Below are 17298 nucleotides of genomic sequence, written 5' to 3'. Positions count from 1 at the left end.
ACAATATGAAATTCTCAATTAAAAAATAGAAGTCAAGAAAAAGAGAGAAAGATAAATAGGATAAAATATATATATATATATATATATATATTATGCTAATATTAACAAAAAAGAAGTCCACAGTTTTAAATGTATTAATTTTGGACAAAACTGAATTTAGAACAAAGAAGGTTTTCAAGAATAAAGAGGGCACTACACAGTGATAAAATAAAACATGTCCACCAAAAACTTGTACACAAATATTCATAGCAGCATTTATTTGGTTTTTTTTTGGTGTTTTTTTTTTTGGGGGGGGGCGTTTCTCCAGTACCGGGAACCGAACTCACGACCTTGCGCTTGCCAGGCAGGCGCTTTGCCGCTGAGCTAAATCCCCAGCCCCAGCAGCATTTATTTGTAATATCCAGAAAGTGAAAAACTTTATTTTCCAAGAAGGTATAACAACCTTTAACATGAATATGCTACCACTAGAGCCTCAAAATACATGAGGGAAAAAATGATGGAACTGCAAAGAGAAAGACAAATACTATTGTTGGAAACTTCAATACTTTTTCATCAGTAACTGACAGATTCAACCGGCATAAAATCAATATGGACATGGTTGAACTGAATAACAATGTCAATCAGCTGGATCTAATTGACATTTATAGAATATTTTATTCAACAGCAGCAGAATATTCATTCTTCTTACCGTCACATGGAACATTCAGGCATGTAGGTCACATTCTGAACTATAAAATACACCTGCACAAATTTTTAAAAATTGAAATACATTCTTTAAAATATTCTCAGACCACAATGGAATTAAACTAGGAAGTCAGTAGCACAAACATAGATGGAAAATCCAAAGATATATGGACATTAACACTCTTTAAAAAGGTTAATCATATCAAGTGTTGGTAAGTTGCTGGAACTGTGATACACTGGACATGTAAAATAGTACAACTACACTGGAAAATAGTTTCATGTTTTTTAGACAGGGACTTACAATATGATCTGACCATTCCACTTTTAAGTATTTATCCCACAAAAATCATAACATTGAAATTTTATACATGAATGTTCACACAGCCTCATTTGTAATAGTCAAAAACTAGAACAATCCAAATGTCCTTCAATAAGTGTATAGATAAACTATTGTGGTAGTGTATATCCATACAATGGAACAATCCTCAGTAATAATGAGGGAGAAACTATTGATAAATACTATAATCTGAATCTCGAACTAATTCCAAGAAAAAGCCCTACAAAATAAGTGTATACACTGCATGGTTATTTATATAAAATTCTAGGAAATGCAAACCAATCTAGTGACAGAAAGAAAAATCAATGGCTCCTTAGGGATTGTTGTGGGGAGAGATAATACAATGGGGTGGAAGCCAAAGAAAGGGAGAATGACAAAACCCTGGGTTGTAATGGATATGTTCATTATCTTGATTGTGTCAGTGGTTTCATGTATACACATCCAAAAATCAAACTGTAACACTCACATATATGTAGTTTATTATATATCAATCATACTTCAGTAAGGTATTTTTAAATGCATATAATGTAAGGATTCAGGAAAAATTGAATTTTATAAAATGTAAATATTTCTTTTAGCATAGTGCCAGACTAAGGCATTTTAAAATCTAGGCATCTTTTATAGGTTAGTTCAATTCTCTACCACAGACCATTGAAAGTTTAAAATTATAGTGATAAACTTATTCATGCAACCTATTCATCTTCTTTGTTCCATGAATTGTTCTCTCAGTAAATGTGTGTTTGGCTGTGAGGGTAGCAGGTTAAGAGTATTTAGAGAGAAAAGAGCCCCAAAATAAATGACAGTAGGTCAAGAATGTTATCTTCTTATACAATAGACAACACACTATATTTCTACAAAAAGGTGCTTTCTATCTTCACTCTTACTGAGCATTTCCTTGCAAATGTCAGCTCCTAGAAACAGAAATCACATTATTAATGAGTGCTTCACAGAGCATCTGGGGCTTAAACACACTATTTGATGAGAAAGAGGATGCTCCAACCAAATCTTGATTGTGCTCTAAAAATCTAGTTAGCTATTTCGCAGCTGTTTAAAACAAGTGTGGCCTTTTAGGGCTCCAAAAAAAGAAAATGAGAAAACATAATCTATTCTTTTAGACACCATCTGAATATCATGAGGTTCACTTTGTGTGACTATGTTTTAGATTCTGGGCACGTGAGCCCTGTTTATTCTTATCAGACTTAAATACTCTCACCTTTGCAGTCTTTCCCTGGAGATCTGCTGATGACCTCTTGTGGGTTTATTAACCAAAAAGTTGTTTACCCAGAATTTAACTCACTTCAACTTGTCACCTCTGGACATCATTAACTTAATTACCCTTGAAGTTTATTCTACTCCACTGAAAATGAAGGGAGGAAGATTAAAATATTTTACACACAGTAGGTGCAGACATCAGGTAAAGCAATGATTCTAAAAGTTTCCACTTTACAGGTAACATGAATAGCTTTTCTCTAATGCACCGCTTCTTAATTTCTCTCTTCTATGAGTTGGATACTCTTTCTTTAAAATGAGTGCTTGTATTGGTCCTCTTTCCCACTGCTAGGACAAAATACCTGGCAATCCCAGCTTAAAGGAGGAGAGTCTTAAAAGGGCTCATGGTTTCAGAGGTTTAAGTCCATGGTAGGCTAGCTCCAAGGCAGAAACATCATGGCAGAAGGGTATGGTAGAGGAAAGTTGTTCAATACACAGCATTAGGGAAGCAAAGAAGACTGAAAGAGCCAGAGTGGATGGAGCCAGGGACCAGATATGGTTCCATGGTCATGTTCCCATGACTCACTTTCTCCAAGCAGGTACCACCTTCTAATAGTTCATTCAGTCATGAACTCATGGTCTGTCAACCCACTGATGAAGTTAGTACCCTCAGGATCCAACCACCTCTCCAGGAGTCTCTTAATTCAGTCACGTTGACAATCCAAATTAACCACCACAGTACCCTTTGATAGATTTGATTGGAGTATGGTAGAATGTGCCCAGGATCCTAAACACTCTTTACCCTGAACACAGATTTAACCTGCTCTTCTAGTCATCTTTGTGTTACTGAGACAAAGTACCTGAGAAAATTGATTTAAAGGAGGAAAGGTTTATTTTAGCTCATAGTTTTAGAGATTTCAATCTATGATCACTTTATTCTGTTATTTTGGGGTCTGTGGCAATGCAGAACACCATAGCACAATGGAAGGGTCTGGTGGAGGAAAACTGGCCGAGTCATGGAAGCAGAGAGGTGAAGGGAGGAAGATGCTAGAGTCCCAACATCCCCTTCAAGGGCTCATCTGCAATGATCTAATTTCTTTCCACTAGGTCCCCCCTCTGAAAGTTCTTACTGCCTCAAAATAGCACAATTAGCTGGGGGCCAAGTCTTCAATACATAAGCTTTTAGGGGCATTTAAAATCCAAGCCATAATACCTGCTGTCTGAACCTGTCATATGGACCTCAGCAGAGTGTCCTCAGCACTATCAAGTTTATTTCTCATGTGTGCATCCTTTCTCTCACCAAAGTTGTGCCAGAGACAGTGTCTACCTCTTTGGATCTTGACAATGAATGTATGTCATCCCCAATACTGTTAACTGTGATGGTTCATATCAATATTGTCTTCCCAAAAAACTCATGTACTCATAGTCAGGGCTTTTGGAAGAGGACTGGACCATGGAGCAGCTAGGGCAGATTTGCTGTTAGAAGGTGAGGCATGGTCAGGAGAGATGGGTTCCTGGGATAGGGCCTGCTGGGATGTACCTCCCTCCCAAGCTCCTCCCTTCACTCTCCACTTCCTGGCCACCTTGACTTGACAAGTTTTCCTCCACCAGACCCTTCCGCCATGTGCTTCCCACCTATGGGCAGAAAATGGGAACCAGAATAAGCCTGTCTTCCTTTAAGCCTCAAGAGTCAGGTATTGTGTCTCAGTAATAAGAAAATAACTAAGACATTAATTTTTTAAAAATCTTCAGAGGCTAAAGTAAGAAGAAAAATTTGAGGTTATATCATCTTCAGTCAGCACATAGGAAGCACTACCATTTAGTACCTCGACCTACAGGAAATTCAAGAGTACACTGAATTATCACAGAAATCCAAAGAGATCAGACTGAAGAGTGCTCCCTGGGCTAAGAAGTATGGACAGAATAAAGAACCATGAAAGGGCTCTCAGAGTTGGGCATACGTCACACACCTCTCATCCCAGCTACTCAGGAGGCTAAGACAGGAGAATTGCACATTCAAGTCCAGCCTGGACAGCTTAGTGAGATCCTGTCTCAAAATAAAATTTAAAAGAAAAACTTTAGAGATGTAGCTCAGGGGTAGAGCTCTTGCCTAGGGGATGTGAGGCTCTATTCCCAGTGCTGGGGACAGGAGGACTTTCTAAAAAGGGGCAGATTCTTCTGATGGAATTATTCAGAACAGATAAATATAGAGCAAATTAAAGGCAAAAAGAACTGCGTGTGTGTGTGTGTGTGTGTGTGTGTGTGTGTGTAGAGAGAGAGATACACATTTGTGTATATATATAAGGACTATGTACATATATCACTTCTTCCAAAATAGAATTCATACCAGGCAAAGCAAATTTTAAGACAAGTTGGTTGTAGAATTGGAACAAAGAAATGATTATGCTTAGAGAATAAAATAAAATGGAGAGTAAGACTGTTATGAAAAATTCATGCCGTGAGGAAAAGCAAAATCTGATACACAAATCACTGCATAAATAAGGTAAAAACACACCAATTTCTCAGGATAAATTTAATTTCCTCTCCAAGGTCTTCAAACAGAGAATATTGTGTTATTTGATGAAGAATGCAAGTATCCTCTAAACTATGCTTAAATACATCCAGTAAGATCTGCAGATAGGTACACTATTCGGGTGGAGGGGGGAGGGGTCAAAATCAGTGGGAAAAGTTGAAATAAGAGGTTAAAGCAACAGGATCCTTTTTTGTCTGGTCTGGCCTATTTCAGGGATGGATTTTTTTTTCTTTGGTGGTACTGAGGATTGAGCTCAAGACCTTTGCATTGAGCTACAACCCTAGTGTTTCTTTTTATTTTTTATTTTAAGACAAGGTCTTACTAAATCACTAAGTTCTCCAGGCTGGGCTCCAATTTGTAGTCCTCCTGCCTCAGTCTCCCAGTGTGTTGGGATTACGGGCATATGCCAGCATGCTGGGCTTAGAGATAATAGATTTTTTAAAAACACATCCAGATACTATGTTTCTCAAAATGTGATCTATACACCATCATTATAAATTGGGGTACTTACTTTTTAAAAAAATGTAGGCTCCTAGGCATTTCCCAACATGCAATAAATCAAAATCACTTAGGGGCAGAACTTCAGGAATCTAGCATTTTCAAAAGCTTCCCAAGTATTTCCAGTGTATATTGCTGTTTAGGAAACTTTCACTAGGACCAAATTTTCCAGTCTATGGATAGATCTGTCATGGGTATGAAATCAATTCTTTTTTTAAAAATATTTTAAAGAGAGTAGTACATGAGAAACAAACAAACAAAAAAATAGAACAGTAACAGCATACCAGTATCACGAACATAGACAAATCAAAGCAAGAACATTCAAAGTGACACAAGGTCTCAAGACAAATTAATACAAATCAACAGTGGCCGTTACATTGCATATCGCTATCCTCAACTATGTTGTTCAGATTATCAGATGTAAGAATGAAAGATTGCTCAAACCACTAAAGAGAATAAGAAAATAATTCTTCCACAAAACCTTAGAGATAATACAGAGTTTCACTAGACAAGATGGTAGGAGTTCACCATTGTAATTCCATTGTATATTGTTACCTTCAAATCAGTTTCTCAGACCACCAGACACAAGCATGCAAAGCCGATCAGAACATAAAAAATTGTGAGCATTAACTGTTCATTTCAATACACCATTAGACAAGAGCAATACAGTCATCGCAGCTATTCATATGTACTGAAATCAATTCTTGAGTCATGATAAGCACCTTGAAAAGGCAGCACCAAGAGCAAACCACACATTTCCAATCTGAGAAACTGTATGGACAAGAAGAATCCTTGAAATTAAATGGTAGCAGACATGTGTCAAGGAATACTGTAGAGATGTGATCCCTTAACAAATCATGTGATAGATGCATGGGTGGAAAAGGCAACTACTAGACACCAGAACAATACTGGAATAATGGTACTTCCATGTTTAAGCACTGGAAATTGCACACCAAATTCCCTGATGTCCTGGAATTGATATTTCTGTGGAAGAAACAATAAATCATAGTGCAATATGAAAAAACAATAGCATCATGTTAGAAGACTTGCAAGGAGTTTAAATAATGGCTGTTCAGGAGAGAAATCCATGCTCTCTCTCTCTAAAGTATCTTTTACTGTGATGTATGTATGTATATATGTATGTATGTATGTATGTATGTATAAATAAATAAATAACTTCATGTGCATTTTCACATAAAACTTTTTGCTAAGTAAGAAAATAAAAATGAAATAGTAACTAGGTTAGACTAGACTACATCAGAATGCACGCAAGTTGCTAGGGTATGAAATTAGGGGAGCTGGGGCTGGGGCTCACTGGCGCAGTGGTGTACCTTGCTCAAGGCCTTAGGTTCAAGCCATGATCCCAAAAAACCTCTGAAATTAGGATAAGTATTGTTTAGAGTAAATTTTGTGGATACACACAGATTGTTATGTGAAATACATATAAATTAACATAAATAAAACGTAAGTTTGTGTGTGCGTATATCCCCCATCGTGATTATGAGATATATATGCCGTTATGACATCAGATAGCGATACCTTATAGTAACTGTGTATTTTCCCCATATAAATAGGCCACAGCACTTCCGGCGAACTGCTTGCTCCACTGTTATTATTAAGTTCTGGGCAGCAGTGAGTCTGGAATCATCCCAGGGGAAACTCTCTAGCCAGGTAAGTGTCAGGTATCCTAACCCGTCAGACCAGCTGGGGCAGAAGTTAGAAACGTTTGTGAGAATCAGAAGTTAGACAAAACCTGGAAACTGAACACAAGTCCAGAGACCTCAACAAACTCCCTCAAGACCTGCCCAGGGGCCCCCTTACAAGAAAATTTGGAGTCCAACTAACAGAATTGGAATGAGCAGTCTAGGCTCATTTCTGGGCAATTGACCCCCATTGACCACATTCTCCCCCTCTCCTCAACACAGCCTCTTAGAGCTCATCGTTCTGAATTGAGGGCCTTACAGCTGAGGCATCTATGCCCTGCCTTCTCCACCTAGGAAATGCCCATGTGTCATGACCAAACTGAATTTCTGCCTCCTTGGTCAAATCTTCCCAAAACTACAGTCGAGTCTCCCTTCTCTGATTTCTTTTTTTAACAGTAGTGGGGCTGGAACCCAAAGCCTCAAGCATGCTGGGCAAACACTTTGCTACTGAGTTACATCCTTAGCCCTAAATGTTTTAATTCAACATCACAATTTATCCTTTGTGAATTCTTGCATTCACTCAAAACAAATATTTGTTAAGTAGCTATTATGTATAGGTACTGTGATGGAAGGAAATTCATATGGTTTTGAACTGCCCATACCACTGGGGCAAATTATTCATACTGTTGAACAGAAATTATTAACGAATTGACTATTAATATGCATTTTTGCTTCCCACCTACATTATTTCCTTTTTTTCTTTCTTTTAAAATTTGGGTAATAACGAGAAGCCACTTTGAAGATATCAATATGTAATACAACCACCATTGTTAATTCCCTACCACTTTGTTTGTAACTCTGTGTTGTCTGTATTGTGTTTGTGATATGTTGTAAAATGTTGTATGTCTGTTAATGTTTCCCTCCTTTTATCTTTAAAATAAAAAAATAAAAATAAAAAATAAAATAAAATTTGGGTAATAACAAACGAAAGTTCAGAGCAAGTAGCTGTGTGCTCTTTTTCCTGTAGCCTTATAATACAAGGCTGCTCTTGTATAGATATGACCTTCTTAAATCATTTTCAATCAAATTAAAAATACCAGAAATGTATCTGAATACATTCCAAGCATCATTTATCCTAAAAAGGCAAGTCTGAATACATTACGAACTTTTTCATTTGTTTCAACCTGATCCACCTGAGATGCTTAAATGAATACATAATATACTCTCATCTCCCTAGGAATACCCTAAGCTGAAGGCTAAGAATAACTTGGTTCTTCCTTTGTTAAACAAGCTTTAGGAGGGAAAATAATTGCCTTTGTGTACTTTTTAAGCGATAAAATATCTTCATGAGATCAAAAATTTATGATTGATTAGTTTAAAACAGCTAGGAAGCTGGTACATTGGCTTTCTTATGATAATGCTTTTAAAATACAGAGTATTATCAATTGCTGAAAATTTGGAAAACACAAGCACAGAAAAAAAATTTAAGTCATCTGTAATTTTGCCCCTTTTAGAATATATCCTTGTAGGTTTGACTTAAGAACCCTCTGGTTTATCGAATATTTCATGATCTTTGGATTTACTGGCCCTAATGATAAGGCTTTATCATCCATCCTTTGATGTAACAGCAGAATTAAGTAGAAGAAAAGAATGTGGGACAGGAAGTCTGTTCAGAGAAAATTCATTATGTATCTTTCTTAATGTAACTATTAACATGGGAGAGAAAAAACAGTTAACGAAAGGTAGCTTTATCACCAGGACAAGACACGCTATCATTGCCTGAATAACCAAATTACTCTGAAATATTAGTTTCACTCAGGAATGTTATATCCTTAATAAGAAGCGCCAGAAGAGGATGTGCTCCGCATTTTCACTCTCCTTTACTGCAATACCTCAGAGCACTGCAGAATGTTGTATTGAAATGTAATTTTCCAGCTACGTTACAGCTCTACAAAGGGTTAGAGAAACCCAAACCCTAGATTTCATCCTAGGGATTTTGAAGTTTAATGTTATTATGACTATTTCACATGCCAAGGTAAACCCAGAAGGGTTAAGTTACACTCCTGGGGATGGAGTAAAACTACAGTCACCAATTTAACACCGGACTTACACCAAAAGCCAGAGACTTACACTGCTGCTTTAAAAGAGACAAAACTAATGTCAGTACTGGGAAGATGAAAGCAACTTGATTCCTACATACGGATGTCAATATGGCAATGCATATCCCGCTATGATGATGATATTTAAATAGAGGTCAGGAGGCCTAAGCATGGCTTTAAAGTCTAGACCAAATTAAACTGGATCAAAGACCAAAGGTTTTTAACAACAATCAAACTTCATTCTGTTAAGTTTAATTACAAGTGTACTCATTATAATTTATTTCCAAGAGTTTCAAGACATCCGGCTAGTACTTTGGATTTTTTTTTAACCTAAGAGTTCAAGGACAGAGATATCTTAAGAATCTAAGCCTATAATGACATATTTATAGGTAATTATATGCTGTGGGATATATAACATGATTCCCTGATCTTTTGATAACACTAGGACCCATTGAATAGAGCCCAAGTGAAAGCAGTAATTCAAAATTTCCTTCCTTTGTGATTTTTTTGGTCTAAATCTCACCATTACTTTTACATTGTTTGGGACTATTGTATTAAATGGCAGGGCAAGCCTGATAAGAGCAAAAGAAAGGCTTAACAAAGTTTGGAGGAGGCAGCATGGATTTCCTCCAAAATCCACACAGGGACCCACCCTAGGGGGCTGGAACATGGGAATTTCCTACTGAAGGATGTACCCACCTATAACTTAATTCTTACCACAAGATTGATGGGACTTGGAGTATGGAGCATTCTCTAAGTCTAGGCAAAATCAAGTACCACAAGTTAGAGTTCAGGTGAATTTCTCTGTCTCATGGATACCAGCACATCATCCAGGAGACCCACTGACTACGCCCAGAGAAAAAAAAGGTTTTCTCCTATAACTCCAATGAACTGTGAAGAATTGCAATTCTATGCCTGAGGACAGCAAACACACAAAGCCTCAGAAGAAAAAAGCCTTTAAAGTCACTTCTGAAAACTGATGAATGTTACATATTATACTCACAAGATATCCTATCCAAAAGGATTTGCTTCTTTCCACTGTCAACTTGCAGCTGTGACTGTCACATTCTTGGAGTAAAACTATGCTCCTGCCCACTTAAGCCTGATCTGCTTATGAAAGCTACCAACCACAAATATGCAGCCAGTGGAACATCTCGACCTCCCATCACTACCGTAAACACTGTGGAGACTGCTTGATTTATTAACATGGTGAGTGATTCTACTAGAACAATGATTCTCAACAGGGGGTGATTTTAACCCTTTCCCCAGGGACATTTGGCAATGTTTGGGAACATCTTGATTGTCATAACTGCGTTGGGGAAGGGGATGTTTGCTACTGGCATCTAGTGGTGGATAGAGGCCCGAGACATTATTGATCACCCCACAGGGCATAGAACAGCCCTCCACAGCAAAAAAAAAAAAATCTTGCCCCAAATGTTAGTAGCGCTGAGGATAAAACACTCTAAACTAAAGCTCTACTTTTTATTTTTAAACTTCTCTGTGGAAACAGGCTGTATGAAGCTGAGTAAGGGTGGGTGGGGTAGGAATGCATTTATCTGCTCCCCTATTCCACCGCTCAACACCCCTTCTCCACCTCTGTATAACTGGTCACCACTCTGCTTTCATCTAAATCTACGCTTTCCTACTGGAAGACACAAAGGGTCACTTTTAGCGCAAAACAAATGTTGCTCTTCCAGGAGCCAAATGGTAAGTGCTAACTTTTCAAGTGACTTCAACTGTTTTGATGAATTGGGCTTCTCTAGCTGGTGAAGAAAAGCAACCCAGATAATGGTCTCTGCAGCTGTCCAGGGGGTTGAGTGCTACGTATTTTTTTCCCTGAGATTAGCTGCCCTGGCTACTCAACTCATGCACTTGACCAAGCAAATTGTCTCCTTCCTAAAATAGGGTAGTCAAAAAAAACCAGATGAACCTAAAAAGGAAACATGAAATCATGGGAAAGAAGATAAGGCTGACCACTTAATCAGCTCAGTTGTCAGAAAAATTAAAGTCTTGCCATGCCAAGGCTGCCTGCTGAGGTTCAGGAAAAGTAACTTTGAAAGAAGACAAAAATGCTAATAAGGATGCAATGATGAACCCAACTAGAAATAGAGGTTACGAGGCAGAGCAGGCCACATCCTTTTCATAACTACCTCATACCCATCCTCCAAAATATAGGCATTGCCTGTCTTCTTTTAAGATGTAGATCATCTCCATCCTCCTTTGGTTACCTATCACAGAGCTTGCATCATATTCTAATCAAAAAGTAGAGATTTCCAGGATGCTTGAGTCTAGAAACAGGGTGACTTTATCAGGAGCCCTTATCGGGAATCATCCTCTGACCCAGAGCATATTTTTGTTCCAAGTGCCTGCGTTGCAAAGGGTGTACTGTAATATGAAGAAAAAAGCCACACCCTTAAAAAACATCGTATCATATACCTTCATATGAAAAGGGGGCTTGATCATATGATCTGGCAGAGCGACAGAAAAGAAGGTCCTTTGCGCAAATAAGTTTTCCTGCTGACTACCGCAGTGTTTGAAGGTCCACCGTCAGATCCAGTCCTCCTGGTTCTTTACACAGCAAGTGTGGTTTGCGATGCCATGTGTTAGAAGTAGGTGTGGTGTGTCATACGTCAGGGCTCCATTTCCTGCTCCTCATTCCCTTCATCATGCTGCTCCCTAAGTGAAAAGCTCTGTTCCTCAGCCTCATCGCCACACTTGTCCTCCTCTTCCTTAGGATTGGCCTTAGGTATCATGGAGGGAACTTTCTTTTCGGTGCTGCCTCCCACCCTGCTTCTGTTCTGCTCTAATATCCAGCTCATAATCTCATCATTATACTTAAGACAGTTTCATATCCATTCACATTTCAGAGGATCTCAAAAGCTTAGGGAGCAACAACAAAGCTTAGTTTATTTGTTTGTTTGTTTTGTTTTTCTTCCGGTACCAGGAATCAAACTCATGACCTTGCACTTGCCAGGCAGGCGCTGTGCCGCTGAGCTGAACTCCCAACCCCACAACAAATCTTAGTGACCATAATGTTCAGTAGAAGAATTTGTAAAAATACAGAGATTCCTTTGCCCTTTGCAAATTTTGATCCCGTAATTGTGAGATGGGCCCAGGAGAAAATTTGTAAATAAAAACTTCTGGGTGATTCTTTTGTGTTGTTTTTTTCAGTTTTATTGAAGTATAACTGACATTTTAAAAATTGTATACATTTAAGGTCTACAACTGTGGTATTTGGTTTTAAGTACACCTTGCAAAATGATTCCCACAATCAAGCTAATTAACATACCCACCCTCTCACATCCATCGTTACCTTTGTGTATGTGTGACGAGAGCATTTCAAATCTACTCTCTCGGAAAATTTCTGGCATACTTTGTCATTAACTGTAGTTACAATACAGTGCATTGGGTCTCCGGGACATATTCATCTTATAACTTTGTACACTTTGATCAGCAGTGTTCCCGTTTCCCCACCTCCAAGCTCCTGGTAACTACTATTCTACTATCTGTTTCTCTAAATTCAGCCTTTTAGATTCCAATGTATAAGTGATAGCATCCAACATTTGGCTTTCCTTAATCGCTAGTGATTCTGAGGCTGATGTCCATCAACCACGCTGGAGAACTCGGCCTTGTTGATGCTCCCAGCTCCTTGATGCTCCAGGGTAGAGCCCATCCTTATTTCATCCTCATATCTTCAGCCCTGGTCCAGACCTAGCACAGGGAAAGCCATGCTTGATTTAAGTTGTTGAAAGAATGAGTCTTGAAACATTTCCAACTGCAATAGCAAATATCAAATTCTTAATGTGGAATAGTTGAGAGTATGAAAATAGGAAGTTAAATTAGGAGGCAGAGGTGATGGAAAATCCCTGAAGCCAAATGTCCAGTTGCTTCACATTTTGCCGAGCAACACCGTGCTTCACTTTTGCTATTGACTCTCAGTACTGAGCTTCCCTCTCCCCACCATGCCTGGGGTTGCGCTGATCAACCACCTATGGGCTTTTACATGATCTTGATACTGCATCCCATCAATCTAGTATTGCAGTCAAGGAGACAAGGTGCTTTGTGTTAAATACCTTCTTATTCTTCCTTATCATTCTTTTTTTTAGATTTGAGGTATAATTTTTGTGCAAAACACCAAGTTCACTGAATGTGTATATCTTGATGAGTTAGGACATACTGAACACATGCATATATACATGATACCCTCACCACAACCAAGGCACTGAACATATTCATCATCCCCCCAAATTTCCTTGTTTTGTTGTAAGTACACTTAACATGAGATCTATTCTCTTAACACATCTTAAAGTCCACAATACACTACTGCTGAGTATAGTCACCATGTTCTAGTAGAGCTCTAGTACTGAATCTTCATCCATTCTCAAAATTAGTACTGCCAGCCTGAAATATCATATTACTTGAGGCAAATATAGAGGAAAGTCTGTATTCACACAACTAGTAAACCTAGGAAAGGAATCTACAGATCCCTAGTTTGTAAAGAAAGTTTCACATGCTCTCTCTGTGCTGTAGATGTTAGCTGGATTAGGAAAGAAAGAAGTGTGTGTGCACGTATGTGGTATGTGGTTAAGTTTGCACTGGCCAAGAATTTTCTAGTTTCCTATTGGACCAAAATGAGTCTGATGTTTCATACTGCCTTCTCCCATCCTGGTTCACCAGGGACTGAGAATATTCTTCCACCCAACCTGCAGGGTCAGAGAGCTCTGTGTTTTTGGAATGTTATTTTGTTTCCAGGCCGTATGATGTTAATAGCTTGATTACTAATATAGTAGTGTAGCAAGAGTTTCTTTTTGGGAGGTCTTAATACCATATGTCAACAAATACTAAGGAAAGAACATTCCTTCCTGTTTCCAACACACACGCACACACATGCACACTCTGACTTGCTTGCCTCCTTACAAGTCCCTTTCCTTTCTGAAACAATTCCCAAGCCAGGCATAGAGGCCCGGTGGAGCACACTTGTAAACCCCAGCCTTTAGGAGGTAGAGGCAGGAGGTTCACAGTGAGTTCCAGGCCAGCCTGGGCTACATAGTGAAACTGTCTTAAATAACCAAAACTAAATTCATTGAAATTTACACATTACTTATTTGTAGAACTTTTCCACTTACTATTTCCAGAAAGAGGTTGACCACAAGTATCTGAAACTGGATAAGGTGAGGAGGGGTAAAAGGCTTTCCCATTTAATACTTTTTAAATAAACGTTTTTATTTTGGAATTGTCTTATGTTTACAGAAAAGTTGCCAAGAGAGTACAGACAATTCTTATATACTTTTCATCAGCTTCTTTTAGTGTTCTAATTTTACATAACCTCGATCTGTTTGTCTGAACCAGAGGGTGACAAACTTTGTAGCAGTCTGCAGACCTGTTGTCTGTTTTTGTTGTCTGCAAGCAAACGGTGCAGCACTCTCACCTTATCTGTGGTTTCAGTTACTTGTGGTCTGCCTCTGTCCAAAAATATCAAATGGAAAATTTCAGAAATAAGTAATTCATAAATTTCAAATTGCATTCTCTGCTGAGCAGCATTATGAAACCTCAGACAATCCCACCCCTTAGCACCTGGAATGTCAATTATTCCTTTGTCCAGCATATCCACAACATATATGCTACCCTCCTGTAAGTTTATAGCTGTCTTGAGTATTAAATGCACTCGTGGTATCACAGTGCCTGAGTTCAAGTAACCCTCACTTTACTTAATAATGGCCTCAAAGCACACAGGTAGCAACCTGGAAATTTTATTACAGTATACGGTTATAACTGTTTTAGTAGTTATTGTTTATCACTTACTGTGCCTAATTTATAATTAAATTTAATCATAGGTATGTATGTATAGGAAAAATCATAGTATATGCAAGGTCCAGTTCTTACTATCATGATTTCCAGCATGACTGGATAAGAGAAGGCTACTGTATTCGAATTTTTTAAATGGATGAAAAAAATCAAAAGAAGAGTGTAATTCAAGACACATGAAAATTATATCGAATTCAATTTTAAGTTTCCATAAGTAAAGTTTTATTGCAATACAATCATGCCCACTCTTTTACATAGTTTGACTGCTTTAGCACTGCTATGGGAGAGTAAATAGAGCATCAGAGACCATCTGGCCCGCACAACTTGAAGTTTTTACCATCTGATCCTTTACAGAAGCTTTGCTGACTCTTGGTCTAAACTAAGAAATAAACATTGTTACATTACTATTAACCAAAGTACAGCTAATGTTTCACCAGGCAATCCAGGAACCACATTTCATGCAGCAACTGCTATTGTATGGGGAGCCTTTTTCCCTGCCAGGTGCACGGTAGTCCCACTTGGGAAAATATTCCTGTCTAAGAAATGAATTTCAGCTGGCCACTTGAAAAGGGTTTGTTTTTGTTGTTTGTTTGGAGTTGTTTGCGTGCTTTACACAATGGGCAGACAGTTGAATACAACATCTGGGCTCGGAACGCTGTGAACTTGAAGATGGAGGAAGAGCTATATTTGTTCAAGCGGCCCAAGCGCTGGGCCGAGGCAGGGTACCAACTCAGGCCCTCGGAAAGAGAGGGCTCCGGATGTGCCCGGTTCGGCGTGAGGCGTGCCCTGCCCCACGCGGTCCCGGCCCCGGCCCCCTGTCCTTTGTCTCGTCTGCCCGCGCGCAGGCCTGTGAACGCGGCGCTCTCGCTTTCTCCGGCCGCTGCGGCTTTCGGCGGGCTCCGCGGCGCGGGCGGCGGCGTCCTGTTGCCGGGCAACGGCCGCGCAGGCATCTCCCGTCGCCGCCAGGGCCGAGACACATCCGCACCAGCCAGTCAGCGCGCCAGCCTGTGGCCTGATTTCTCCCGCTCCATTGTTGCAGCAAACACAAAAGCCTGCACCGCCGGCGGAGTCGCCGCGCCTGCGTTGAATTACGCGCCAGGCCATTCTTCGCGCCCCAGCCTTTGTGCGCCGGGATGAGTCCCCTCCCCGGGCCAGAACTCCCGGCCTGTCACGGGCGGCGCCTCGCCGGCGTGGGCGAGCTGTCTACTTCCCTCCCTCCCCCTGCCGGCCACATCCACCCACCTACCCCTTTTTGTTCGGGCCTCGCTTGCCTTTTGGCTGGCAGGAGGTCACTCCGGCGGCGGGCTCGGGCGGTCCTCCTCCCCGCCCGCGCCCTCCGCTCTCAAAGTAAGCGCTGCGCATGAAATCCCAGGCCTGCTCAATCATTTCTTTTCTTTCCCAGCCACCTCGCCGCACCGCAGCTCCTGCCCCATCGCGCTCTCCCGAATTCCTGCGGCTGCCGTTGCTACGGAACACAAACTTGAGGGCTGAAAGGAGGTTTTCAGTGGTCTCGTCCAAGCCCCTAAAAATCACAGGATGAAAACGACACGACCTCCTTGGGGTTCTCCAAAGTCCCCGGTCCTCCAGTCTGAAAAGTTACGTGTAACTCACCACCCTCTGCTCCGCGACCCGGTATTCAACGTCGTGTTCGAATTCTGGGGAATTCGGTGGGGAACTGGGAAATCTTAAGTAACCCCTAGTAGCAAATGTGTGTAAAAGCTGGAAGGAAAGGAAAAAGTCCCAAGGTATGCGTTTATTTTTTTTCAACAGTGTAACAAGGACAAAGAGCGTCGTTGCATTACTTAGTAATACCACATCTTACTTGCTGAGGGAGAAGTGCACGAAGGTTAACACTAACCTACCTGTTCTTTTTTATGCTGTTTTCAACATGAAATAAATGCCTATGGGTCAGCTAGGGATCCCAAGTGTCGGCTCCACCCACAGCGCCACCCATAGGCCAGGGGTGGGAGCGCAGGTGCGCCTGCCGTCTGAGCCCCGGCTCCCGGCAGTGTGGGAATTTAGGGGCACCTTGCACCTACAACTCTGTTTCTCTCGTTATTACCAGTGCTCTCCCCATAATACACTGTTAAAACCCCAAGCACCATGAAGTAAGGCAGCTAATCCAAAAGAGGGATTAAAACTGTTGTAACATTTTTAATACAGAATCCCACTGGGAGAGGCAGGGAGAAAGCAAATACCTGGGAGACGTTCATCTATTTTAACCTTTTCAGATGCTGTATGCCAAACTCCAGGTACCATAAATCAGTCAAGCAGGGATAATATGCAAATATTTGTCGGTGGGTGTGGCACAGGGCCGTCCATCAGAATACATCCCCACCACTGGGAATGGGCCCTGGAAGTAGCTGCTGCTTGGGGGTGAACAAACTGAACACTGCCCCTGATGCCCGCGGGGATCACAGCGCCCTGCTAGGCAATTGGATTGGAGATAAGGGAGCTCCCAAATATAAAACATTGTCTTTTCCTCAATAT

The 17298-nt window shown here is 40.3% G+C and overlaps 1 protein-coding gene across 2 annotated transcripts; it reads left to right on the top strand.

The window, feature by feature from the left end:
• The first annotated feature begins 15021 nt into the window (after positions 1–15021).
• LOC102011150 lies at positions 15022–16545 on the top strand. 2 transcript variants are annotated; one of them, XM_005390767.1, is made up of 2 exons: positions 15022–15896; positions 16211–16545. In XM_005390767.1, the coding sequence occupies exons 1-2, from the start codon at positions 15352–15354 to the stop codon at positions 16290–16292; spliced, it is 627 nt and encodes a 208-aa protein (XP_005390824.1). In that variant the 5' UTR covers positions 15022–15351; the 3' UTR covers positions 16293–16545. The 2 variants fall into 2 exon arrangements, with proteins under 2 accessions (XP_005390824.1, XP_013372946.1); XM_013517492.1 differs by having other exon boundaries at positions 15022–15931.
• Positions 16546–17298: the final 753 nt, after the last annotated feature.

This window comes from Chinchilla lanigera, unplaced genomic scaffold (genome assembly GCF_000276665.1).
Source record: "Chinchilla lanigera isolate Chin_1 unplaced genomic scaffold, ChiLan1.0 scaffold00039, whole genome shotgun sequence".
Classification (NCBI taxonomy): Eukaryota; Metazoa; Chordata; class Mammalia; order Rodentia; family Chinchillidae; genus Chinchilla; species Chinchilla lanigera.
The sequence above is the reverse complement of the archived record's forward strand: the minus strand, read 5'-3'. Positions and strand labels throughout refer to the sequence as shown.

Excerpts from the sequence above, each read along its gene's own strand:
- LOC102011150 (XM_013517492.1), top strand. The coding sequence starts at position 15,352 with ATGAATTTCAGCTGGCCACTTGAAAAGGGTTTGTTTTTGTTGTTTGTT. Across the intron at positions 15,932-16,210 it reads TTCTTCGCGCCCCAGCCTTT|CCACCTCGCCGCACCGCAGC; the intron begins GTGCGCCGGGAT and ends TTTCTTTCCCAG.